The 26,361-nt window shown below is 64.5% G+C and overlaps 1 protein-coding gene across 10 annotated transcripts in view; it reads left to right on the top strand.

Moving 5' to 3' along the window:
• The window catches only part of FBRSL1 (fibrosin like 1), a 78,792-nt gene that overhangs the window by 25,965 nt on the left and 26,466 nt on the right, over positions 1-26,361 (top strand). For 9 of the 10 annotated variants that reach the window (XR_013551427.2, XM_078435990.2, XM_078435989.2 and 6 more), the window contains exons 3-5: positions 4,558-4,662; positions 6,664-6,699; positions 21,619-21,648. Coding sequence is in view for 9 of the 10 variants with exons in the window: in XM_078435990.2 (XP_078292116.2) it covers positions 4,558-4,662; positions 6,664-6,699; positions 21,619-21,648 (171 nt within the window). In the remaining variant the exon portion in view is untranslated. The remainder of the gene's footprint in view (positions 1-4,557; positions 4,663-6,663; positions 6,700-21,618; positions 21,649-26,361) is intronic. The other variant, XM_078435987.2, reaches the window with a different exon arrangement.

Genomic DNA, 26,361 nt, shown 5'->3' with positions numbered 1-26,361 from the left:
CTGGTACGCCCCAGTCTGAGAGTAGTGTCCCTCACCCCACTAGTCTGATGGCAGTGACCTAAACATGCTAGTTTAAGGGAATTGTCCTCTCCCCACCCTTCTGAGAGCCGTGACCTGGCCCTGCCAGGCTGAGGGCAGTGCCTTATTTCTACGTGTCCCTCAGCCTGAAGGCAGAGTCCCAGCCCCACCAGTCCGAGGGCACGCTCTGGTGGCACGCCACCGTGTAGGAGCGGGCTGTTAGATTTGCAAGCCAGTTTCCAGACTGTTGGCAGCCGAGCCAGCCGTGGTGTGTTTACACACAGAAGCTGCGGGTGCCCCGTGTCGGGGCTCTCCCCTCCCCCAGGAGGTGCCGTCCCGTAGTTTTCCTATCAGCCTTCTGACTCAGCTGCACGCCTTTACGGGTGCCACCTCCCCGGCTACCCTGTCCTTTTTCAGAATGCTGTGTTTTTGGTACTTGTGGCTGTTTGCCAGCCATGTGCCAGCCTCTACTTTGTAGGCTTCAGGAGGTGGGGGTGTGCCTGATGTGTTCACTGCCCAGAACAGAGCCAGCTCCTAGGCATCCAGTAAGCATCGGGTGGGTGGGTGGATGGATGAGTGGATCAATGGGTAGATGGATGGATGAGTAGTGGGCGGGTGGATGGACGGATGGATGGACGGATGGATGGACGGGTGGACGGATGGATGGGTGGACGGACGGACGGACGGACGATGGATGGATGGGTGGACGGATGGATGGACGGACAGATGGATGGATGGACGGACAGACGGATGGACAGATGGATGGGTGGACAGATGAGTGGATGGATGGATGGATGAATGGATGGATGGATGAGTAAATGGAGAATGGATGGGTAGACGGGTGGTGCATTGATGGCTAGATGGGAGATGGACTGATGGGTGGATGGATGGATGGGTGGACGGACAGATGGATAGATGGGTGGATGGACAGATGGATTGACAGACGGACGGACAGATGGATGGACAGATGGATAGGTGGATGGATGGATGGATGAGTGAATGGAGAATGGATGGGTAGATGGGTGGTGCATTGATGGGTAGATGGGGGATGGACGGATGGATGGATGGATGGATGGATGGATGGATGGATGGACGGATGGGTGGATGGACGGACGGACGGATAGGTGGATGGATGGATGGACGGATGGATGGGTGGACGGACAGATGGATGGGTGGATGGACAGATGGGTGGATGGATGGGTGGACGGATGAGTGAATGGACAAGTGGATGGATGGACGGACAGATGGATGGACGGGTGGATGGGTGGGTGGACGGGTGGGTGGATGGATGGATGGACGGATGGGTGGATGGACGGACGGACGGATAGGTGGATGGATGGATGGACGGATGGATGGGTGGACGGACAGATGGGTGGATGGATGGGTGGACGGATGAGTGGATGGACAGGTGGATGGATGGACGGACAGATGGATGGACGGGTGGATGGGTGGGTGGATGGGTGGGTGGATGGATGGATGGACGGATGGGTGGATGGACGGACGGACGGATAGGTGGATGGATGGATGGACGGATGGATGGGTGGACGGACAGATGGGTGGATGGATGGGTGGACGGATGAGTGGATGGACAGGTGGGTGGATGGACGGACAGATGGATGGACGGGTGGATGGGTGGGTGGATGGATGGATGGATGGATGGATGGATGGATGGATAAGTGAATGGAGAATGGATGGGTAGATGGGTGGTGCATTGATGGTTAGGTGGGGGATGGGCTGATGGGCGGATGGATGGATGAGTGGATGGACCACAAGGCCCAGTGGTGGGCACAGGCACAGGGGCTCTCACCTACTCTCCCAGGGCAATCAGGGCACCCTCTGGCCCTGGACATGGACTTGGAGGCCCAGGGACTCTGATCTCATCTCTCCAGCTCCAGCTGGAAACAGGTGTGCCAACCCTGACCCCCTAACATGATTGGCCAGTGGTGTTTCTGAGCAGCTAGGGAAGCGGACAGGGCTACAAGACAGCCAGACTGCAGCTTGGGCTATTTGGGGTCCTGACCTGGGGACACAAGTAGGTGACCAGCCATCCCAATGTGTCTGGGATTGGGGTGGTTCCCAGGATGCAGGACTCAGTTTTACAGGATTTTCTGGGAAATGGGGCTTTCAGAACTAAAACTGGCCACCTGAGGAAGGGTGACAGACCCAGCCTGCCCCTCCTGCAGGGTACCACTGAGGAGTCTGGTTGAGGCACCCTTTCTAGGGCCCAGCTGAGAGAGGAGACAGTCTGTATGAGTGTATGAAGTAGAATTCAGGATCCTCCTTCCTGAAATTTCAGCTGCGTATGGGTTGTAACGTAGGCCCTCCTTCCCTTTTCCCCTAACCAGTTGTACTTGTGCAGTGAACGGCCTTCACAACTGTACGTGGCAGCCCTGTGTTGGTCCTTTCCTGTCCCTGTAGTGTCTTAGGGTTCAGCTCTTCTCTTCTGGGGCAGGGACCCTGACCCGAGCTAACCTGAACTGCTATCCCCCAGCAGTGAGTGTCGGGCTCATGGGGGTGATTACTAATGATCAGGGCCATGAGTCTCCCACAGGGCCTGGTGACACACGGTTTGCGTTTCAGATTCAGTAAGTCTGGGGTGGGACCTGGAAATGTGTATTTGCGTTCCTGACAAGTTCCCGGGTGTTGCTGATGCTGCAGGCCCAGGGACCCCACTTTGAGAAGCACTGGACTATGGCTCTTGGCTTCTTAGAGAGGCTCCCCCAAACAAGGCAGAAAGGAGGGTCCCCTGTCTGTCCTGGGGTCCAGGGCAGTTAGAGCCCTGCAGGTGACGACAGTGACACCTGGTGGCTTCTCAGGGCTGGCCCTGGGCCCAGGCTGACAGATCCCTCCACCTCCCACACCCTCCACCCCCACCCTCCCCCGCATGTGTGAGGGACTCCGTTGGCTTCCCCATTTCACAGGTGAGGAAACTGAGGCTTGCCGACAGTCAGAAGAAGCCATTCTGGCCCAGGGTCTGTACGTTCACTGCCCAGCTGAGCAGCATGGAGCAGGGGAGGTGGGGGCTCGTGCCTGGGGTGGGGCCAGGACCCTGCCCTCGGCCTGGCTCGGGGAAGGAGGGTGGGAGGGTGCTGGCGAGGCTGGGCCTCCCCTGGGCCTGGGCCCCGGGCTGCGGATTGTGGATACTAGTTCTGTCTTGTCATTTACGCCCTGTTGGCCAACAGCATGGGGCCTGTGGCTTTGAGGGGCTGTACCCCCATCGTGGGACCTGGGGTGGCCCTGGGGAGCCAGGGCTCTGAGGAGAAGCCTTGAGAGAGGCTGAGCCTGGCGTGGGGTCTGCAGGAGGAGGGGCCCAGGCCTGAGGGAGCTTCCCTGGGACTCAGGAATATTTCAGAGCATAGACAGTGCACCTTGCAGTCCCGTCCTGACCTTTGGCCCAGTCGGGGTCTCCAGGCTGGAGGGTGCTTGAGACGAGAGGGCTGGCTGTAGAGGACTGGCTGCGGGCTCTGGATCCTGGCCAGGGCCCCCTGACCCTGGTCGTGAGGCAGGTTCTGAGGGCTCCTGGAGGGCGCCGGTACTGGGCTGGGAGGCCTGGAGGCAAAGAGGAGGGTGGGACATTCACATGCCCTGCGGTGTCCCCACACTGTCCCACGGGGTCTTGAACAGCACCAGGGGGAGGGGTCGGCTGGATGGTGAACCACCAGCTGAGTCTCCAAGGAGACACCAGGCATGCAGACGAGGTGCGGTCAGCGTGTGTCCCACACACTGACACAGGACAGGGCTGCCGGGATGTTCCAGAACCGGGAGGCTGGAGGGGTAGGGAGGTCGTGGGACGGCAGACCCCAGCTGGCGAGTCAGGGAGGCTGAGAGGGCAGTCAGGAGCCCAGGAAAGCTGGGCCAGGTGGTTCGGGGCTGTAGGAGGTCAGGGTCGGGGCTGCGATGTCTTCATTGCCACGGCTCTGTGAGGTTTGACGTTATTTCCAAGCAAAAAAAAAAAAAAATAGGAGCGAAAATTCCGGGTCTCCTTAACCTCTCGGGGCTTGGTTCGGTCCTCTGTAAAGTGGGCACAAACGTCTCATCAGGGCTTCTGGGGGAGAAGCAGAGAGCTGAGCACCACAGGCCGGGGGGGACGCTGGACAGCGTATGACAAAGCAGCCGTCCCGCCGCGGGGTGCTGTCTGCCCGAGGCGCAGGGAGGTCTAGGGCCGGCCGGGGTCCCGCGGTGGGGCGTGGCCCGCACACACCCAGCTGGTGGTGCCCTGGGACCGCCGTGGTGGGCGCGGACGCAGAGAGGGTGGGTGAGCTGCCCTGGCCCGTCCTGGAGGCCCGGTGACCAGCTCCCTGGTGTAGTGAGATGGGGAGGGATGGCCCGCGGTTTCCGGGAAAGGGGACGGGGCTGGCGCTTGCTCTTCTGGGTGTTTCTCTCCATTCTGAGTCGTAAATGGTTAGCTCTGTCCCCGCTGCCCTCGCCCTGGGTGGTGGCCGGGGACCCTGTGTGGGTGAGCAGGGCAGGACAGGGGTGAGGAGCCCACAGGCAGAGGGTGGGTCTGTGTTTGCTGAGCCTGCCTCTCCCTTTCCCCAGATGAAGGCCACAGCGTCCAGAGGGGGCGACCGCCACAGTGGGGATGACAGCTTCCACGAAGCCACCAGCTCCCGGAGGAGCAGTTCTCGGGACCAGCTCAGTGACGTGAGTGCCCCAGCCACTTGCTCAGCCGCTCGCTCCCGAGTCTCTCGGGTGCCCCCCACCTCCAGCAGATGCTGCAGGCTGCGTGCTTAGGACCCCGAGAGGCTCACGAGAGGGCTTTGCCTTTGCAATTAGCATTTTGCCTTCATTAAAACGTGATTTCTCACTAATTAGGACTTCCCCACCAGGAGGGGTTTAAATGAGGAACGCCGATTAGGCCCCAGCAGGAGCCGCAGGGGAGGCCCCTCTTCCGCGGGGCCGCCCTCTCCCGCGGGTGCTGCTGGGCAGGTGGTGGGCAGGGAGGCGGGTCTGTGGGGGGACAGCAGTGGGTGATGCTTCTGGTGCTGAGGCAGCCTCGGGCCCCCTGGGAGCACGGTGCCCCGCGGAGGCACGCTCAGTGCCTGATCTGGGGGACAGACAGTGTCCCAGAGGACAGGTCCCCGGGCCTCAGGCATAGTATGGGGGCGACCCTGGCCACACGCAGAGATTGCACTTGGGACTTGGCAGGCAGTAGCCGTCTGGGCACCCTCCTGGGTCTCCCTGGCTCCCTGGCCACAGCCACCTGGAGGAGGGGGTGGGTGGGCACAGCAGGAACTGGGACGGGGACAGGGGGATGGGGGTCCCTGGAGGAAGCCCCTCCCCCTCCCAGAGGCCTTTGTCTTCCTGGACCCTCAGCTGCAGATGCGGTGGGGGGGGGGGGGGGCAGGGCCTGGTTTCTGGGTGACTGAATGGAGTTCTCCTCTCTCATTATCATCTCAAAAGGGGCGGGGGTGGGGGGGCGCGGCCAGCAGGGGGAGGCCTGGAGGAGGGCCTAATTGCCCAGCTCTGAGAAGCTTGTCGCCACAAGATGGGAAAATAGGCTGGTAATTGTCTGGGGCCCAGGGCTGCCCTACTTCGGACTCTAATTGCTGGCGGGACCAGTGAAGACGGATTCTGAGCACAGTAGGGGCGGCCCTGAGGGCACGGGCTCCAGGGCAGTCAACAGCACCCCGCCCGCCCCCGTTAGCGGGGCTTGGGGGTGGCCCTCCCCCAGGACCTGGCAAGGGCCTGCCTGGGCTAGGAAGGGTCCCAGAGCCCCAGGCGAGGCTGCTTTGTGCAAAGCGGTGCAGGCTGGGCTGCGCTAGGAGGGGACCTCGCTTCCCCCGTGTTCACCCACCCTCCCCGAGGAATCTGCAGCCAGATCCCCCCGCCCCCCGTCCCCCGCAGCGCGCTCTGGACCCTGGTGTGCGGGTTCCAGCCAGCCTGCCTGGCCTGCCGCGCACGCGCCCCTCGCGCACGCGCCCCTCGCGCACGCGCCCCTCGCGCACGCGCCCCTCGCGCACGCGCCCCTCGCGCACGCGCCCCTCGCGCACGCGCTACACCTACCCCCACGTCCGCCCGGCCCGCCCTCTCCTGTGCCCTGTCCCCCATCCTGCCAGCCTGTGTACTCGTGGAACGCGCCTCCCCACGCGGCTGCCCCACGCTCCGTCAAGTGCTGTTGGGGTCACCCTCGGGGATCTCCCTGCGTGGCCGCTGGCCTCCAGGCACAGCTGGTCCTGAACTCTCACTTCCCTGACCCCGAGGCTATGGGTCCAGCTCCCTTGCCAGGACCCTGGGAGGCTGGGGGTGGTAAGGACCAGGCCAGCCTGGACACAGGGTCGTGGGGCTGCAGACCGGGCCCCAGGAGGGGCCTGCCTCCCTGCATTCCCGAGGCTACAAGCTGTGAAAGAGGGTGGGGCGCCTCTTGGACATGGGCCGGAGGGCGGAGCCCATCACTGAGGGCACGCGGGGAATCCGAGTCTCCTGAGGACAGTTCGGTGCTCAGGCACAGCGCCAGGCTCCTGGGGCTCCGTGATGCTCTGCTCTACCCTCCCCTGCAGCTTGGAGTCACAGCATCTGCACCCAGGGATGGGGGCTCCGAAGGCTCAGGTCCTGGGTGGAGGGAGTGGTCCTGGGGGGGGTGGGCGGGTGGGCAGCGGTTCTGGGGCCCTGACCCTCTCACTGACTGTCCTTCCTTCCGCACAGAGCTCTGCGCAGGCGGTCTCCGGCCGGGGCTACTCGGTAAGTCCGTCGCCTCTCCTCTGCCGTCTGTGCCCTGCATGCCACATCTCCCTGGAGCCCCCGACTGTCCCGAATGCTTCCCCCGGGGCTGGAGAGATGTCAGGATGGTCCTGGCCCTGCAGCGGGGCTGGGGGTAACTTGGTACCGGGCTGGGGTGGGGCCAGAGCCACCAAGATGGGGAGGGAACATCACGCCCGCTCAGGGCCCTGCCCTGGAGAGACCTCCTCAGGGAGTAGGGGTGGGGGAGACCCTGCCTCTGGAGGCCTGCCAGGAAGCAGTTGGAGTGAAGGGCCCTGGGGCCTGAGTGACTGGTCCCCCCTCCCCCGGGGACTCGACTCCCCGCACCACAGCCGTGCTGGCAGGCAGCCCTCTGGCCTTAGCTCTGCTCGGGGCCAAGGGCAGGAGGGGCTGGCCTTGCCGAATGGCTCCAGCTGTGTGGGGACCCCCACTCTGCCCCTGGTCCGGGGGAGCAGCCCCTGCCCGGTCCTCACGACTTCATTTCATTTCCCCTTAAGTGTCAGGAGGAACGTTAATGACACCATAAAACCCAGAGCTCCGTAAAAGCCATTTCTGCAGATTTACGGCCATTTGGGCTCACTGGAGGGCGGGGCCGGGGCTCCGCCCGCCTCATCGCTGCAGCCCCTGATTTACTGCGAGTTCCAGAGTTCCAGGGCCTGCTGGGCTGGTTACATAAATCACAGTGGCTTTTTATAGGGTGTCATCAACCCGCTGACTCGCTGTGTGGCAGGGCCACCCGCACCCCTGGCCCTCCCTTGACCCCTGGCCATCCAACTCAGGGTCTGCTGCCTGGGCGGCTGTGCCTTCGGGTTCCGACCCGGATCAGGTGTGGTGCTTTCCAGCTTTGCCCATGAGGGCCGTACGCTTCTGGGTGGTGGTCGCATCCAGACGCCAGAGGGGCGTCTCTCTGGGGGAACCCTGCCCTCCTCAGGCAGCCGTGACTCCCTTGCCCCCAGTCACAGCCACAGGTGACAACCTCCTCCTCCCACGGGCCTGGGCAGTCCCCACGTCCCAGCCACTCTCAGAGGTGACCACGCTGAGCACTCAGCCTCAGCTGTGCAGGCACTGGGCTCCGGTGAGGGACAGGGCCGGTGGGCCTGTGGTACGGGGGCAGCTGGCAGTAACGTGCTGTGGTCGGGATGAGAGAGAGTGAGGGGCCAGAACCCCCACCAGCAGGTGAGGTGAGGGACGTGGGCTGGTCCCACAGGGCCCCCTAGAGAGGCCAGGCCCAGGGATGCCCCATTTGGAGCCTCCTTCTATGTCCAAGTCCCCCTGGGCTGCTGGGGTCTCCCTGCCCGGAGCTTCCTTGCCAAGCCACTGGACAGCCCTTCTGCTCTCAGATTGCGTGCGTCATTCACGATCTTCTCCCCAAAGAGCTTTTTTGAATGTTTCCTGGAGAAGAACCCATAATTAAGGTGCCAGCTGCTTGCAACTTAACCCCGCACAGCTGTTGCACGGGAGTGACAGGTGGCGGCAGGGACAGGCTCCGCCTGCTGCTGGGGCCGTGGGGGTTCCTATGTGTGCACGCCAGGCCCTGGCACGTGCAGATGTGTGCACTAGGCCCTGGTGTGAGTGGGTGTGTGTGTTGGTCCCTGGCACGTGCCTGTGGGCCCTGCAGGGTGTGGGTGGTTGGCCCCACCCTCCCCGAAGCAGAGGTGTCTCTGGCCCCGGGGAGCCGGAACTGACCCAGGTGACCCTCGTCCAGTAGGAGCAGGCAGAGTGGGGCGGGTGGGTGGCCAGGCCCAGGCCTGGAAAACACAGTGAGCTCAGCACCCAGATCTCTGCGTGCCTCGGGCCCTCAGGGCTGTCTGTGGTGCTGGCAATGCCCGCCAGGGGTGTGAGGGCTGGGCCAGCTGGACTGGGCAGAGGGGTTGCAGCCCTGCCTCTAGACCTGGGCATCACCATGGGACCCTGGACACTTGAGTGTGTGCGTGTGTGGCATGAGCATCATGGGACCCCGGACACGTGTGCGTGTGCGGGCGTGTGCCATGGGACCCTAGACTCTTGAGCTTGTGTGTGTGCATCATGGGACCCTGGGCGCTTGAGCGCGTACGTGTGAGGGTGTGTGCGTCATGGGACGACCCTGGACCCTTGAGCGTGTGCGTGTGCGGGCGTGTGCGTGGCGTTTCAGTGGGTAGGTCGCGTGGCTTCTGCGTGCCCTTGCCTCGTGTGCAGCTCCGTGTGGCTCTCGGTGAGAGGAGGGTGTGTGCCACATCCCCCTGTGCGTTGACATGTGTCTGGCAGGTGGTCTCTCCGTGTGGCCGTGGTGGGGCTGTGCACACCAGCACCTAGAGGTGCCTCGTGTTTCTCCGTGGGCCGTGTGTAAGTGCCAGGTGTGGCACAGGTGCGTCTCGTTTGTGTGTGGCTGACTGCAGGCGGGCCACACGTGCCTGTGTGTGACCCGTGGCCCCTGCCGCTCGGGTGTGTCTGCAGTTGGGGCCTCAGCAGGGCTCGTGCCCGTCTTTGCCCGTCCCTGACAGCGTCCCTGCGCTAGGTGCTTATAGACTGGACTTAAAGGGGCTTAATTCTGTGAGGTTCTTACCCCAGCGAATCCCCAATTATTGCCCATCCTCAACAGCTGCTGTCCCGGAAGCTTGGTGCAGCCTCCCCGGCTCACCATCAGATGCTAGTGCCATGAAATTAGTTGGAAAGGAATTCTCTCAATTTGGCTGCTTGCAACTGAGAGCATGATGACCCATCTCCCTCCCCAGCAGGGACTTGGGGTTTCCTTTATTAGAGAGAAGCGAGGGTCCAGATGGCTACTGAGGCCGGGAGGCCGGCCCTGCCCTCTGCATCCCGAGTGAGTGTGGTGGTCGGTGCTCACAGAGGTATGGGGGGCCTGGCAGAGCCCCGACAGGTGGGGCCATCAGCCAGGCAGGTCTCAGGTCTCTCCGTGGTGGACATTGTTGCCATGGCGATGACCCCCCCCCAACCTCCAGGTGAGGACACTCAGGCGCGGGGGGTCAGAGAGGCCCCCCAGGTACCCACTGAGGGGCCCAGCCGAGACGCGGAGCGCAGCCGGCGGGCCAGTCCTGCTCTGGTCTGTCACCATCAAGAGGGAGCCCCCTTCCCGGCACCTTGTCCCGCCCCTCGCTCGCCGGCCCCGCCCCTCGCCCGCTGGGGCTCGCAAACCTGTTCTGCCCTCGGTTCGGCCCTCGGGCTCGGGCGATTCTCCCGGCCCACAAGGTGCTTGCGCGTTGTCCCCCCTCGACTAGCGCTTATAGTCTGTTCTGCACCCGTCACTGGTGCTGGGAAGGAACCGAATGGCCAATGTCCCTGCCCCGCGGGCCTCACGGTGCCGCGGAGAAGACAGTCGATAGAGCAGATAAGTAGCACTCCCAGGTGGAGGCGGTGAGCGCAGCGGTGGGAAGGCGGTAGGAAGGTGAACGTGGTGCGGCAGGGGAGGCGTCTGCACCACGCCAGTGGCACCGGGAGCCCCCAGGGCCACGGCCCTGCCGCGGGAGGGGCCCACCTCCGTGTGTAAAGAGGTGTGGGGCGGCCGCTGCTGCGGGAGGGGTCCCCACCTGCAGGAGGGTCCAGGCGAGGCTCTAATTGGACTCCGGGCAGGATGGGGAGGAAGGGGTGTCTGCCCGGCCAGGCAGCCGGGAGGGGAGGGGTGCGTGTGGGAGAGCCGGCTCATCGGGGTTGAGCAGCGCCCCACCTGCTAGACCTGCCAGGGCAGTAGCCCCTCACGCAGGGCAGGGTGGAACGAGCCGCTTGGCCTGATCGCCTTGGGGGCATTTCTGGAAATTGACTGTAAGACTTTGGTTGGGCTACCGGACCGGCCGGTCTCAGCACCTCCTGCCACAGGCGGGCGGTGGGGGGAGGCTGCCTGGGACTGTGCTGTGCCCCAGGCTGTCCCCTTCACCTCAGTGCCTGGGCAGCCGGGCAGACCTGAGAGCACCTGGCAGGGCCCCAGCTGGTGCCGGGCCGGTGCCCGTCAGTTGCTGAGGAAGCCCGGAGGGGCTCAGTGTGGAAAGACCACTCCCTCACCTGGGCCTCCGCTCCCCCGCTGTGGGCTTCCCTGTGTGGCCCCTGCGTGGGCCGGTTCGGCCTCCTCACAGCATTAGGGCGCCTTAGCGAGAGCCGGGAGGAGGCCGCGTCGGCGGTGTGGCTTCCACACCCTCTCTCGTCACCAGAGAGCCACTTGGACTCAAGGGGCAGGTCCGAGGCCCTCTTCCTCGGCAGGAGGGTGCCCACACTTTGTGAGCGGACACAGGCTGATGGGCACACACACCCCTCACCCGTTCCGACCCGGCCTGTCCTTCCCCGGGGGGCGGGGGCGCAGCAGGTCTGTGCCGGCGAAGACAGGCGCGTGCGTGCACAAGGCAGCTGGCGCCTGCAGCCGACGTCTGGCGAGTGCCTGCAGCGTGCCGGGCCCCGTGTGGCTGTGAATGAGGCTGACCTGAGCCCGGCCAAAACAGCAGCAGCTGCAGCCACGGAGGGCCACGTGTGTGTGATTCAGCACACGCGTGGGGTCCCCCTGTGGCCTTGGGCCACCACTTCCTCCCGGGACAGTGGTGGTAGCTCCTGGCTCCGTGCGTGGTGTCCCGCCCTCCGTCGTGCCTTCCGGGTGCTGAGTCCAGGTGGGCCCTGTGCTTGCTGGGGCCAAGCAGGTGGCCCCCCCGGGGACCAGGGACAGAGCTCGAGGTAACTGACGGGTGCATGCAGGCCTCTTGCCGGCTCTGCCTCCTCGAGCCAGGGCCATCTGTGGTTAAAGGTGGGGTGTAGCATGAGATGGGGTGGACCTGGGTCCCGGTGAGGTGTCAGATGGCTGGAGGGTGGGTGGACACGTGCAGCGGAACCCCGGCCGGCTGTCCTCTTTGGGGGAGCTGGCGGAGAGGTGCCCGGGGTGTCCCAAGCCATCCTGAGACCTGCTTGCTCCCCAGGAGTGGCCGCCCCCGAACAGCGTGGGCTGTGTCTTTACGAGGCAGGTTTACGACATCCATTACCCTGCTCCTTGGGCCACTTCTGAGCGGCCGTAATTTGTACAAAAGCAATAAAAACCAGTCAGCCTGTCCCTGGAGTCAGGGAGCTGCATTCTCCTAACGACCTCTGAGCACAGGGCAGTCCTTGAGCCGCTGCTCGGGGGACAGCGGGGACGGTGGGGGTGTGCGCTGAGCACAGTGTCCTTCCCTGTGACGCAGCCCCAGCCAGTGCCTGGTGTCTCTTTTCAGAGGATCCACTGTCTACCCACCCTTCATTCAATCAGCCCCCCGCCTAGGGCCCTGGGGTGCAGCCGTGGCCCACGTGTGTCCAGCTGGTAGAACACGGAGGCCCCTCCCTGTGGGTGGGTGAAGAGCCCCTGTGTCCCGGGCGCCTGTCACCCAGCGCTTCAGCCCGGCTGGGTCAGGGGGTATCAGCCCCAGCTGGGCAGGGCCACTTTCTCAGGCTGGTTGTGAGATTCCGAACGTGGCCCTAGGGTACCTCCAAGATTGTGTTCCCAGGGAAGCCGACCCTGATGTGGAGGCTGATGAGGGTTTGACCCAGAACAGCCAGGCCGGCCCTTTATTGCTGTGCAGTCTGTGGATGGGGCACCGGGAGGGGCGTGGCCTTAGGGGCCTCTGCTCCCGAGCTCCCTTCCTGTGCCCCAGGGCTGCAGGCCCCACTCCCCGGAGCCAGGTAGCAGGATGTTCCTGGAAGGGGGCAGGGCAATGAAGTGCTGTGCACTCCCAGGTAGGGCAAGGACAGGACAGAGGATGAAATGATGAACAGGCGACCTACCCAGTACTTTAGTTGCTGGCGAATGGTCTTAGGAAAGATACAGGCGGAGGGGGTGCCGGGGTAGAGGGGGAGGGGTGCCCGGGTAGGGGGGAGGGTCCTCAATCTCTGACTATCTTGTATGAGCAGGTTCTGAAGGTAACTGTGTGTGTCTGACAGGTTCTACCTGCCTGGACAGTCACGTGGGCACATTTCTCTACCTTGTCTCTCTGTGGCCATTTTCTGCGGGTAGCCTGGGCCTTGTCCCCTTGCTCTTCTGTCCCAGGTGAGGTCAGCCTAGCCAGGGCAGGGTGTGCCCCAGGCACACCAGGGTTGCATGCCCTCCCCTTCCCGGGTTTCTGGGGACTCACCCTGCTGGACAGAGAAACTTCCTACCCCCACTCCTTTGTCCTGCCAGATGCTGGAGGTGGGAAGGAACAGTCCCCCTGGAGGGTCCACCCCCCCACCACCAGTGTTCTGCCCGCCACCCCCACTCACAGAGCAGTGCTGCGTGTGTGCTGAGCTGGTCGGTCGCCGTCGGGTCAGGGCAGCACAGCCCAGGACAGCCATGAGCGCCTCCGCCCCCAGCCCTGGGACCTGGTGCCGTGGGCAGCACCTGCCATCAGCACCTGCCATCCTGCTGGGGCCTCGCCAGAGCTGCCTGCAAGGGTCACGTGTGGCTCCTGCGCGCCGGGATGGGGGACAGGGACGGCCCCTGCTCGCATTCCTCCCCGCGCTCCACAGCGCCACAGAGCCCTGTCCTAGAGGGAAGGGCCAGCTGGGTAAGGTCAGGCCAGGGTCTGCGCTGCAGGGGAGGAGCGTGACGCTGCCCTGAGGCTGGGGGCCTCAGTGTTCTCTGGAAGAGGGCCAGGGCGGTAGCCCTACAGGGCCACAGAGACAGAGTGAAAGTGTTTGCTGTTCCTGTGCCATCTCCGAGGGCACATGGTTCTGGAGCTCTGCGCGTCCGTGACGGTGGCCCCGGGAGCTCCCCCGCACCGAGGGTGCAAGCAGAGCGTATCTCTGGTGCCTGCCCTTCTGGGCAGACGGCAGGAGAAAGCAGACCCGACAGGCGCTTTCACAGTGTTGGCCACCGGTAGGAGACCCTCACTCAGAGAGGGGCAAGCACGGGGTGCCAGGCGGGGGGCAAGGTCAAGGTCCGGACAGAGTGCTAGAAGGAGAGGGCCACGTGGAGGCTGAGGGGGCCTAGCCGTCTCATGGGGCCAAAAGGGATGCCAGCTTCAGGCAAGGCTTGTCCCAGCAGCCCAAACACATGCAGCCCGTTGGCACTTCTCTGGGCAGATGGCTCCATGAGGGGTGGGGCGCTGTCGGCAAGAGGGGACTGGGTTCTGGGAGGCATCAGGGCCCTCCAGCTGGGGGCCTGGAACCCTGAGCACGGTTGTCTGTGCCTCAGGGGTCACACAGTTGTGTCACGGCCCTCGTGCTTCTGTCAGATCAAGGGCCGGATTTAGTGTCAGGAGAGCGTACGTTTGTGAGAAACTGGCTTGTCTCTGCGACGTTTTCTTTTTTCTTTTTTTTTTTTTTTTTATTTATTTTTGGGACAGAGAGAGACAGAGCATGAACGGGGGAGGGGTAGAGAGAGAGGGAGACACAGAATCGGAAACAGGCTCCAGGCTCCGAGCCATCAACCCAGAGCCTGACGCGGGGCTCGAACTCACGGACCGCGAGATCATGACCTGGCTGGAGTCGGACGCTTAACCGACTGCGCCACCCAGGCGCCCCTCTGCGACGTTTTCCAACCGTCTTTAAAATTTCCTCCCCCATTGTCGTATTTCAAACTGGCAACAGGCGCACAAAGAGGCTTCAGCCCCACTACAGGGGGAGCGCCTGAGGGCAGGTGCCCAGCCCTCCGGCCTCGGGGAGCAGCTGACAGAACGCCCCTAACTGGGCAGGTGGGGGTCTGGCACACGGGTGGGCCACGGATTGGGGCCTGCCCCGGTCAGTTTGCAGGGACTGCCAGGAGAAGCCATCCCGTGTGTCCCCTGCACCCCGTCCCCAAAAACTCCAGGCCTCACAGAGTCTATCTTCCTACCTGCTCTCCGTAGGAAAGGCCCCACCACGGGCCACACATGTTCCAGCTGTCCCCTCGCTGCCTTGTGGACTCCAGGGCACCCACTCGGGCCACTTGGGGACATTTGGCCGGGGGAGTGTCAGCCTCGGACACTATGGTCACTCTGTAGTGTCCTCTTGGCTGGGACTACACACGGTGTGGACTCCAGGAAGGCTTGTGGGGGCCATTGCAGCCCCCGTGCCTGTGCCCTGCCTACGTCGCCCCCCCCCCCACCAGCACGCGGGACACCTCAGAGGGGCAGGGAGGCTGGCACCCTCCCTGCCTGCCTGGCCTGGGGTGCGGGGCAGCCCCTGCCCTCCCTTCAGCTGTAGGTCACCGTGGCTTCCCACCTCTGCCAGGCCCCGCGCTTCGGTTCCCCGTTCCTGCGTCCGGCCTCCGGGCGGGTGCCCGGGAGGGTCCCCCTTCTGCCCGGGACCCTGCTCGGAGCCACTGAGCGCGTAACTGCCCCGGGGCAGTTTGGTGCCGAGTCCTGGGACTCCCGTCCGCCCCCGTGACCAGGCCCCAGCCCTGCCCCCAGAGGCCAGACACAGACTCTCTGCGCAGGCCCGCAAGGACGCCTCCGGGCGGCGGCCACACGCGCGGGAGCCGTGGCTGGAGGGAGGGCGACAGGCCGGGCCGCTGGGAGATTCAATTATGTGGGACACGCGGGGCTGTGAGGGCACAGGAGGTTAGGAATTAATGTTAACGCTGTTCTGGTTGAGACTTTTTGTGTTGATAAATAATTCATGAGGCAGTTAGCGCTTTGAGTCTGACAACACGGGAATATATTAATACAGTCGACGCCGCGAAAGGTCAGCCGTGTGCGGCGGGGCTGCGGCCCATCTTTTGTTCTCCTCTGACACGGGCTCGTTAATGATGCCAGCCCCGCGAGGGCTGGCGGGGGAGCCGCTAACGAGGGACAGGAAGAGGGGGTTTGTGCCGGCCGTGGGCACGGAGGAAGACACGGACCTGAGGGACTGGCGAGGCCCCTGAGGCGGGAGCAGAGGGTCCCCGCCGTCCCCTTGAGGCTCGGGAGAGGCGAGCAGGGACCTGATCGTGAGGTGGGGCTGTTTGCCGTCCCAGGTGTTTGTTGAGCGCTTAGTGCAGGCGGGGGGCGGCCCCAGGCCCTGTGGTCAGGGGATTGGAGGAAGCCCAGGAACCCCCGCTCTCACGGGGGCCATGGGACAGCGGGACGGGGAGAGAACGTGGAGGGGCTGTCGGGCCGGGGTCCAGAGGTGCCACTGAGCACACTGGGGGCGGGCGTTCCACGGGGACACGTGTGTGTGTGTGTCAGCATGAGTGTGCAGGCATGCGCGTACGTGCGTTATTACACTCACAGCGTGGCCTGCAGGTAGGGGAGGCAGGGTTAGCAAGGGGCCCTCGACACCTGTGGGGAGAAGGAGCTGCCGGTGGGAACAGAGGGGCCCAGTGCGGGGCGCAGCGGGGTGCACGGGCAGGCAGGTTTGGCCCTGTTGGGGCTCGGACTCCCGAGAGGGACGGGGCCACCCCGGCTATGACGGGAGATGGCGTCCAAGAGCAGGCAGCAGCCGGGGCGCCAGGCCTCGGTCCGTCCAGGCAGCAGTGTCCCCCATGCCGCCACCACCCTGGGGCACCACCCGAGCATCCTCTGCCCTGGTAGGCGATCTCAGACAAGCTGTCCCACGAAACAACACCCAGCTCTCCTCGAGATCTTAGGGAACTGCAACGAGGGAATATTAAAAGTAATTCGTGTTTTTCACAGTGGTGTTGTAGGTTGGCCCCCACTGGGAAACCCAGAATCCCTCAGGAGTGCCATCCCCCTGAGCCCCTGCATCAGGAGCGGGAGGAGGACAGGACAGTTCAGACATCAGCGGTCAGAGCCCAGGTCATGCCTCCGTTCTGTCATCCGTCCATCCGGGCATCCGTCCCCTGCCTGCTCCACGTGGGTACTGTGTGCACCACGCTAAGTTTTCCATCCGTCCATCCAGGCATTTGTTCCAGGCCTGCGCTGTCTGGGTTCTGTCCAGGGGCAGCAGGTGGGTCATGGGCCAAGCAGTGGAAGAATCAGAATGTTGCCCCGGGTCCTCTTGAGAGTCAGAGGCTTGGGGTCGGGCCTCCCCTCTGACCAGGTGCTGGATCTGCCCGGCGCCCCGTGGCCCGGACTGTCCTCGCTGATGTGGGCTCGTGCAGTTGGCTACTCAGAAGCTGCCGCGTTTCCCGCCTCAGCTCAGACTTGGGGCTCAGGGATGGTCCCAGGCTGCCACCAGGCCCCACGCTTGTCACCTTGGTGACTGCTCCCAGCCAGGTCTCCAAGGAGGCCTGGGAGCAGGAGACAGAACGCCAGCCCACTTGTCTCTCGGGGCACCAAAGAGCCCACTGCCCGCCGCTGCCCGTGAGGAGGCCTCCAGATGGGAGGCCGCCCGGAGCTCCCCATTGCACCCGAGACGCAGACTCCCTGGGCGGGAACAGCCTGGGGCCCCCTCCCACCGCTCCTGGCTGTGAGGGGCCGCGGGGCTGCCTAGGGGTGCGGCCTAGGGGAAGCAGCCCCGCCCTCGATGACCGCCCTGCTCAGAGAACGCGGCCCCGCCTCCCTCCTCCCACGCGCGCCTGCGCAGCTCCAGCTGCGCGTCTCCGCTAAGTGGGTCTCGCTCACCATCAGCCCGTGGAGGCCGTCCGCGCTCGGGCTATTAGGCTGCAGTAACTTAATTGCTCGTTAATTGGGTAATTAGTGCTTTGTTTTGCTTTAAAGCCTAAATACTCATAAAAGTGAATTAGCTGAGTAAACAAGAATGGGATTTTCAGGGTCCCCATCCAGCTATCGTGCATAATTAATCAGGCTCGCTGTGACTTTCTGGGCCAGAGTGGCCCGGAGCCCTTTGCAGGGTGATACTGCGTGATACCCAGCCCTGTCCCAGCTGCCATGAGGGCGTCCCCGGCTTGGGGTCCTGACCAGAGGGGTCAGATGGAGACCATGGGTTCCAGAGCCCCCTCACCCACTCGCCTACTCTGCCTCAGTTTCCCCATCTGTACGCAGGTGGGTCTGTGGTGGCGCCTGAGTTGTACAGAAGTGACCCCAGTGAGCAAATGTGCCGTCAGCCTCACCCCCCACACCGTCCCAGGCCTCCCGCTGCTGGGATGCAGGGACGCCTCTGTCCTGCCTGCCCTGCCGGCCCAGCGGACCCCCAGGTCCTAGTGCTTGGCTCCTGCCTCTGGGCCACACGACTGCAAGCAAGTCCCTTTAGCTCCTGAGCCTCCACTTTCTTGTCCGTGTAATGGGCTAATACCACGGCGAGCACTGGTTGGACAGCTCCCGCCTTGTGTCGTGTGACCCACACTTGCGGTGCCGTTCAGCACTTGAGACGGTCACCCAGCTGGTCCTGTGGCCGCCCCGGAGGAGACTGCGGCCCCCACCCCACTCCTGGCACCCTTGCCTGCCCATGGGGTCCCGAGGCATGGCCCTGCATTGGTGGTGCTCACTCACGTGACCGGGGCGCCCCAGCCCCAGCGCCCAGCCTGTCCACGGCCCCTTGTTTAGCTTGCCCTGCTTACTGGGCGTGCTTTCTGAACCCCCGTGGAGTGCGTGCAGAACGATGGAAGGGAGCACCCTCGTGTCCTTCTCCAGGAGGAGGGACACCCACGCAGGCGGAAAGGCAGCCGCTCCCTCCCCCAGGTTCTTCAGAAGCAGTGCCAGCAGGCACGGTGAGACCCGCGAGGGGCTACGGGAGGGTGAGGGCCCTAAGCACAGACGAGCTGTCGGCACGGCCACACGCACGGGGACAGGCGGCTCTGTCAGGTCCCCTGGGTGCACACGTGGCGTGCGGTGGGACACCCGTTGGACAGGATGCCCAGGCGCTCACTTGACAGAGGCCCAGAGCACACCCTGACACGCGTCGCAACATGCACACGCACGCGTGAGCCATGATGGCACGCCCAGGGAAGACGACCACAGCAAGGATTCCTCGGGTGTCCCCAGGGCACACGGAAAGTGCATGGACACACCTCAGGGCGCATGGGTCTGGTCCAGGTGGGGTCAGCACTAACTGTCCAGCAGCTCAGACAGTCTGAGTTTCTGTCTCCACGCTCAAGTGAGCGGCATAGAATGTTCCGTTGCCTTCCACCCCCACGTAGACCATGGACCCTGCTGATTTTTCTGGTTTGCAGCTGCTTGGGCCTTTGTGAGCAACAGTGCCCTTCCGGAGTGAGTCCCAGACTGGTGAGAAGTAAGGTTCTCCTTTGCCCCCGGGGCAGCTCTGCCAGCTGGACCTCCAGAGGCGGTACCCCAGACTGTGGACCACACCACACGCCTCCTGCTTCGCAGGGTAGAGTGGGGCACCGAGTGGGAAGCTGGAGCGGGGAGGACTTCCAGCATCCTCATCCAGGACAGGGCCCAGGACAGCCTCTGGGCCCCACGTGAGCAGGAGGGACCCTGCCCCGGCTCCCTGCCTCTCTCCTCTCCACTCCCCGTGGGCACCTCTGGGCCAGGCCCAGGTGCTAGAGCAGCTGATGGGAGCCGTGGGCTCAGCGTCAAGTTTCCCCGCCCATGAATTTTTCATGCCTTTGTTTGAGAAATGGAAGGCCAGCGGCCTTCCCCTAAGCTCCGCCGTGAAGCGGTAATTACGTTCGCACTGAGACGAGAAAAAGGCACATTTCTGTTGCTGTCGAATGACCGTGTTGATTTGCGTCTCCCAATGCTGGAGGGTGACAAGCAGCCCCACCCGAGCAAGCGGCTGCCCGGGTTTCTGGAAGAAAGGCCTGGTGATGGAGGCCAAGTTCTCCAGACCTCCTGAGCGGGTGCTCGTAGGGGAGCAGGGCACTGTCAGGTGAGAGGTGTCTGTGCCCAGACCCTCTGGGGGGCTAGACGCATCCAAGGGCTGTTCGGGTGATGTGAGGGAAGAGGCTGACGCGGATGATAGCGATGGCAAAGACGGTGACGGTGACGGTGGTGACGATGCGACGATGGTGGTGATGGTGATGAAGATACCATCGTGCTGTATGTCCTGCTGGCCTCGTACCCAGCACTGTTCTAGTGCTTTGCGCGGATTCACTCACGGAACCTGCGCAACAGCCCTGTAGGTGCGCTGTTGTCTGTGTTTTGCAGAAGCACAGACTGAGGCACAGAGAGGTCAAGGGACTTGCCCAGGCCTGCACAGCATGGGTGGTGGCACAGCGTCCCAGTGGGCGTCTGCTCCGGATCCCGTGTTGTGGCCTCCCGGCCATAGCCGGCACGTCTCCTCGGGGCCTGGAGTCTGTCCTGTGCTCCGTGGACTCCCCGCCTGGACCCCCACCCACGCCGGGGCCACCCGGCCCAACCCTGTGAAGGTCACCTCGTTCAGGCGGCCCCTGTAAGACGGACGTGGCTCTTTTTCCCTCCTTGCCCTGATTAATTGCCTCATTCAGTTCCGACTCTATTGCAGTTAAACATTAATTCAGTAGGACTTAATAGCGCGAATTCATCTACGACGTGGCCTGTGCTGGCTGACAGGGGTGTGCGTGCTGTTTGGTTAATCACAGGATCCGTGCACTTGCCACAACGCACCCTCACCCCGCCTTGATTGTCGGGCCATTAAGCTCTCATCGCGACACCTGAAGCCGTGGCGAGAGGTGTGAGGCAGCCCGGCCTGGGGGGTTCCGGGCGCCCCAGCGCGGTCTGGCCGCACACGAGGCCCAGCCCTCCCGGCAGGGTGAAGGGACCGCGGTGTCCAGCCCAAGGGCTTGGTGCCACTAACGGAGCAGGAAGAGGCCCGGCGGGGGGCCTCCCACAGCTCTGCCGGCAGCTTGGCTGTTCTGCGCCAGCTGTGCACGGGCCCCCTTCCAGGGCCCCCTCCCACAGGCCACGACCCTCTGGCCCCCACCCCTTCTCTGCCAGCACAGAGACCCTGGCCTTCCCTGTCTCTAGGCCAGGGCTCCCACAGCAGAGTTCAGTCCCAGCTCACTGGGACTGCACAGTGACACGCCACGTGTTCTGGAATGTTCCAGCCCCTCCTCGCCTTCCCATATGCCTCCTGAGTTTCAGCCCCTCTCCCCTCTCCCCACCCCCGGACCCGGCCACGCAGGATTGCCCTGGCCTCTAGTAGCCACGCGGCCAGCACACTGTGGGCCCACCGGTCCCTTCTGTGAAAGGACCTCCCCCCGATTCTGGGGGTCGGGGGGCCTCTGTCCAGGCCCTGCGGGGGGGAGGGGGGGGTCCGTGGGGCTGAGGGTGGGAAGCTCGTGGCCTCAGAAGATCCCCCCCAACGTGCCCAGCCCCCAGGGTCACTTTCGGCTGCAGCGAGTGGCACACGTGCGCAACTCTGTGAGCTTTGTCGTGGAGCGCACCCCTGCCCTCACCCCGGCCCCCTCCCTGCACTAACCAAGTGGAGGGCACCGCGCGAGCAGTGCGTACCCCTGACTCCCTCCCACCCTCCTGCGTGGGCCCCGGAGATTTCTCTTCAGCGGGATAATTCATCCGACGGGACGTGTCGTAATTGCAGTTGCTGGAAAGGGATTATTTTTCTTTATGTTCTTGCAGGGGGGCATTGCTGTGGTTTCTAGAGGAGCAGTCTTTCTTTTTAAAGCTCTGCGCACTGAAAACGGAAAACAAAGATTTGTTCGCATGATTGCCAGCCTTCCTTTAAAGCAGCCGAGCTGACACGTGGCGTGGTTTATGCCCAGTCTGTGGCGGCTCTCCCGCAGGCGGTGCTGTGGCCGCGGCCTGTCCTGACCCCCTTGTCTGTCCCAGGGGTCCGGGCCCGCTAGCCCCTCGCCCTCCCTGCCGCCCCTTCAAGCCGGGCCAGGCTCCCGTGTCCTTGCCCAGAGGGCACCCTCGATCCCTTCCCCGGGCCCCCACCCCCACCCGTGGGCCTCGTGAAGCGTGTGGGGTGTGGCCTGTGCCTGCCGCCCAGGAGACCAAGCTCTTCCCGCCTGGAGACCAGCATGTGGGAGGAGGCCTGAGGGGGTCGCAGGGTAGCAGCTCTGTCCCGGGACGGGGGTGATGCTGCTCCAGGTGTGGCCGGGGTGAGGAGGGGGCTGCACGGCTCACTCTGGGCCCCAGGGTCTGCCTGGCCGGCCCCACAGAGCCCTTGACCGAGGCCCCCTCTCCCCACAAGCCCCCCCACCCCCCGCCCTGCCCAGGGGTGCTGCGGGGCTCTGACTCTCCTCTGTCTCTCTCCCCGCAGTGTGACAGCGAGAGTGAAGGGGACGACAAGGTAAGCCCCCCCCCCCCCACCTCCTCCTGAGACCTCCACCCACAGGGGTGCAGAGGACAAGGGGCCTCGCCACAGGCTCCACCAGGGCTCCCTGGGATGGAGACCGCCAGGGGCAGAGCAGGGTGGGAGGGCAGCTTTCCAGGCTGGGGGCTGTAAACGTCACCAGAAAATAGAGACTTCCGTTAATAGCAGCGTGCTAGCACCTCATAATTACCCTCCTTTTCAGGAACAATGAAATTCCCATTAACTCAGGATTTATGCAGCTGGAGAAACCACAGCGCAGGCCTCCTTAGGGCCCTCGGTCCTGGTCATCTACCGGCCCTGGGGTGTTCTGTGGGGAGCAGGGAAAGAGGCCGCCCAGAGCCCTGAGCTCAGCAGCTGGGCGCCTTATGGGCAGAGATGCCCCCCCGGCCCCCGCCGGCCCAGGCTCCTACGCTCACTGTGGGCCTCTCCCCCAGCCCAGGGAGAGGGGGAGGGCACCGAGCCTCCCTGACGGATACCCGGGGACACCGAGGCAGAGGGAGGGTAAGGGTCACACGCCTGGACCCCAGGCAGGCCGGGTGCATAGTCCTCTCGGACACGTGAACGGCCCACCTGGGAAGAGTCGTAGCTGGTGATGAGGCTGCAGGCGATGGCCGTGCACCAGGCTGCAGCAAGGGGCTGAGCGGGTAAGGGGGACGAACGTCCAGGCCACGGGGACGGTGCGATCAAGCGCTCTTTTCGGGAGATGGGCCGAAGGGTCCCCCTGAACACCGGCTCTGAGGCAAGTTTTATGACACGGGGTAAAGTCCCACGGGACATCTGTGTGCTGTGTGACCTTGGTTCCCGCTTACCTGGTGTGTCCCCGCCTGTCCTGGGGGGACAGCCAGACGGCCCCTCTCGGGAGACAAATACGTGAGCAAGTGTGCAAAGGACTGGAAAGCCGCACATCCGAGGCAAGTCAGCCTGGAGGTCCCACGTGGGCTTGTCCCTGCGGTCTGGATGGTTTGGGGAAGGTGGCCGGAGGCCGGGCGGCTGGGAAAGAACGCCATCGCCATCGGGGTCCCCTGAGGCACTTCCGTGGCTGTCATGGGCCCCGGGATGGGCGTGCGTCCACGGGAACAGTCGTTCCGAGATCTCCTGAGTGAGTTAGATTACGCGCCTGGGCCACCGCGTCGCCCTCGGCCTGTCCTTGATCTAAAAACACCTTGCAGGCAGCTCTCTCTGAGGCCAGGGCCTGCTCGAGGGGGTTCCAGAGGCCGCCGGCCGCCGCCATTAGGACCCCGGCCTGTTTCCACAGGAGAAACTGAACCGCTACCCCCACGCTGGTTCCTTCCATCTGTCCAAGCCCTGACGCTGCTGCGGTTGGTACCCCGCCACCTAGAACCGCTGCCTCCTTCCCTCCGGCAGCACAGGGCCGACCCTGGCCCCCTAGGGGCCTCCAGAGCTCGGCCTGGCCCCTTGGTCGCGCCCGGTCCTGCCTGTTCTCTGCTTGTGAGTCCAGCCCTGCTACAAGAGGTGGAGACCGCGCCCCAGGAACGAGAGGTCACTGCTGACGTGGTCGTCAGTGCCCTGGAGCGGGTGGCAGGCCACGGCCGAGGGTAGCAGGAGGCCGGAGCTTTGGCCTCCTCCGCACTCACATCCAGCAGGGAGCCCACAGGCCGGTCCCGGCCGGGGAACGGGGGAGAGCAGGTGCGGGGTGGGCAGTGGGGTGCACCGCGGACGGGTGCGGGGCAGGGCCTGGAGCTGAGGGTTCTCGTCTTCCTGCGGATCCCCTCGTAAACTGCTGCCCTAGAGGGTGTTAGGACGGCCAGAGTCTGGGTTCCAGGGCCCCCTGCCTGGAGGGGCTGGCTGGGGTCTGTGTTGGGGCCCATGTCTCTGCCGTGTGAGGTGTGGTCACTTGGCCCAGACCCGCCTCGGGCTGTGACTGGGGCCCGTAGCTGCGGGTCCTGGGAAGGAAGGGGGATGGTGGCCATGGGCAGGGCCAGCCTCCCCCACCGCTGTGTGCTGGGCCCCAGCCATGGCCGTGGTCTGCACGGGTGATGTGACCACACATCCCGCCCTAGCGTGTGACGGTCTCTGGCTCCATCGCAGGTCAGGTGGCAGGCCATGCCTCCCCTTGTCCCCAGCTTCGGGGAGGCTGGGGCCAGAGGAGGAAGCAGGGCCGCCCCCTCCCCCCCTTCCCCACCCCCGTCTCCCGCCCCGGCATCCCTGCCCGCACCAGGGTCATAGAGACACCTGTCTTGGGCCACGGCAAGCTCTGAGTCAGTTAACTCAGAGTGAGCGAGCCACCGTGTTTCAGCAAGCCCTCGGCTGGAGGGCCCGGGAAAGGGCTCAGGTTGGTCCCTGGTCACCCGGGTTCGCCGCTCCCATGAGTGTCTGCATCGTCTGTGACAGTAGGCCGCGTCCCTGCGCAGCTTGGGAGGGAGGCCCAAGCCGGGGCCGAGACTCCACGCAGCCGACCCTGGTTCTGCACAGGCTGGGTGGGTGAGGGCCCGGACGGGGCCCTAAAGCTTCAGGATTGCTTCCCAGAGAGGCTGCCTGGAGCGAGGCCTCCCCGAGGAACGGTTCGCCACCCACCGCCGATGCGTGTCTGCATCTCTGCCTCTCTGCCCCTGGGTGGGCCGTGCCTGGTGGACCGGCACCGGTCGGGCCACTGTACCTGTGCTGCAGAGGTCCAGCCCCGCCTCCCCCCGCCCTCACTGCCTCGCATCTGGACAGAGCACAGGCCCTTTGGTCCCCTCCCAAGTCTGCCCTCATCCGACGCAGAGACCCATACTGCCCGCACACCGGGACCTCCCGGCCCTCAGTCCTGGCGCTCAAGGAGCACATGCCAGCTCAGCTACACGGCCCACGTTGGTTAGGGCCCGCGTGTGGCTGCCGTAGTGGAAACGGGAGTGAACAGTGATTTGATAGAGGACTTGGTCTCTCTCAGCTGAAAGTGCAGGCTGGGCTGTCCGTGCTCAGCAGGCTGCTGCCTGTCGGCCCGGCCAGACTTCACATACGGCTTTCCCCCCTCACAGTGACCCCTTGCCCGTGAAGGCCGCGGTGCCACGTCTCCCGCAGCTCACCTCCCACCGCACCGATCGCCTCCTGCGTGGTGAGGCGGGGAATGTTGGTGCAGAATGTCCGGTGGGGCTGGAGCAGAGGGAGAGAGAGAGGGAGAGTGCGTGAGTTCACACGGGCCCCTTGTGTAGATCATAGTGGGAAGCTGAGGGGGAACCACTGTCCCAAGAGGTCCCTGTCCCTCCGGGCTGCACGGGGATACCGTGCCCGGTGGGTGTTGCCTGTGGCACAGACCCCTTAGTTTCCCCCACGGCAAGGACACCCCCTTACTCAAAACCGCTTGGTTCTGGAGTTTAGGGGGGTGAGTAGTGAGTTCGGATAGCAAGAGAGACCCGACTTCCTCTGCCTTCCTTTGCTGACCCAGGCTGGGTTTCTGGGTGATGGGTAACTTCCTCCCAGCCCATCAAGAGGCAGGTGCAGCTCAGAGGGTGTGGTGCACTCTCCTCCCCCACCCACCCCCTGGTCCAGCTCACCTGCACACTCAGCTCCTCCCCCCCCAACCCCCCCCCGCCCCCCATCCAGCTCACCTGCCAGAGGAGCCAGAGAAGGGCCTCTGCCCTCTGCAGCCCCGACCTGTCTCCAGGCGCACGGCAGGGTGAGGTCATTCGCCCCTTCCAGGAGGAGCTGGTCAGGGGAGGAAGGTCAGGTGTCCCCACAGTATTTCTGGAAGGGCAGAGCCCTGATCTTATAGGACTGTAAGAGCACGGGAGTGAGAGACAGAGCCATCCACCTGGGGCCTGGCCACGGGGTGCCTCCCAGACACTCGCTCAGCCCCGGGGCACTCGTGTACCACACAGCGTTGGAACGGGCTCCACTTGTCACTCTGCTTGCTGTGTGGCGGGCAGAAGACGCCGACGCGGCTCTGGGGCTGGGGCGGGGGGGGGGGGGTGGTGGTGGTGCTGCATGTGCAGTCTGGGCAGGAGGGCGACAGTGTGCGGCTCGGGCCCTGGATCCGTCCGCGCTGGCAGGATGCGTGCACTGGGCCCGGGAAAGCATGGCCGGTGGGCGGCACCCAGGGAGGTCACCCCCCGGACGGGGCAGCGAGCGGGCCAGCCTCCCTCTCTGCCAGCCTGTTTGCTCCTCCTAGACCTGCCAGGGTCTGAGGTCAGATGCACCCGCGCCTTCCTCACTGGTCCCCTGGGCTGCTGCCAACCCATCCCCCGCTTCACCCCTGGCCTTGGGCTCTGTGTCCGCCCAACAGCATCCCTGGAGGAAGGCCTCCCCGTCGCCTCCCCCTGTGGGTGGCCACCCCCAACCCTCCCCGTCGCCTCCCCCTGCGGGTGGCCACCCCCCCCCCCCCGTCGCCTCCCCCTGCGGGTGGCCACCCCCACCCCTCCCCATTGCCTCCCCCTGCGGGTGGCCACCCCCACCCCTCCTGACAGGCCAGGCTCTGCCCCTGAGCACCCCATCCCGGCCCTACTGCGGGCGCTGGCTGCTGGCAGGGAAGGCAGCCTGGGCTGCCAGATGGCCCCTCCGCAAGGCTGTGGGTGGTGTCTAACCGCTTTTTTATTGGAAAAGTATGGGGTGAAAAATTGCGTGGGGCTCACTAGGCAGCCTCCTGGGCCTGGACTGGCTGCCGTCTGCCCAAGTGGCCCCACCAGGTGGCCGAGGCCGCGCGCTCCCTCGTAGGCAGGCTGTCTGTCTGGCCTGCCAGATCCCCTGTGAGGA

Source organism: Panthera onca, chromosome D3, assembly GCF_046562875.1.
Source record: "Panthera onca isolate mPanOnc1 chromosome D3, mPanOnc1 haplotype 2, whole genome shotgun sequence".
Classification (NCBI taxonomy): Eukaryota; Metazoa; Chordata; class Mammalia; order Carnivora; family Felidae; genus Panthera; species Panthera onca.
Note: the sequence above shows the minus strand (reverse complement) of the source record. Positions and strands in the feature narration are given on the sequence as shown.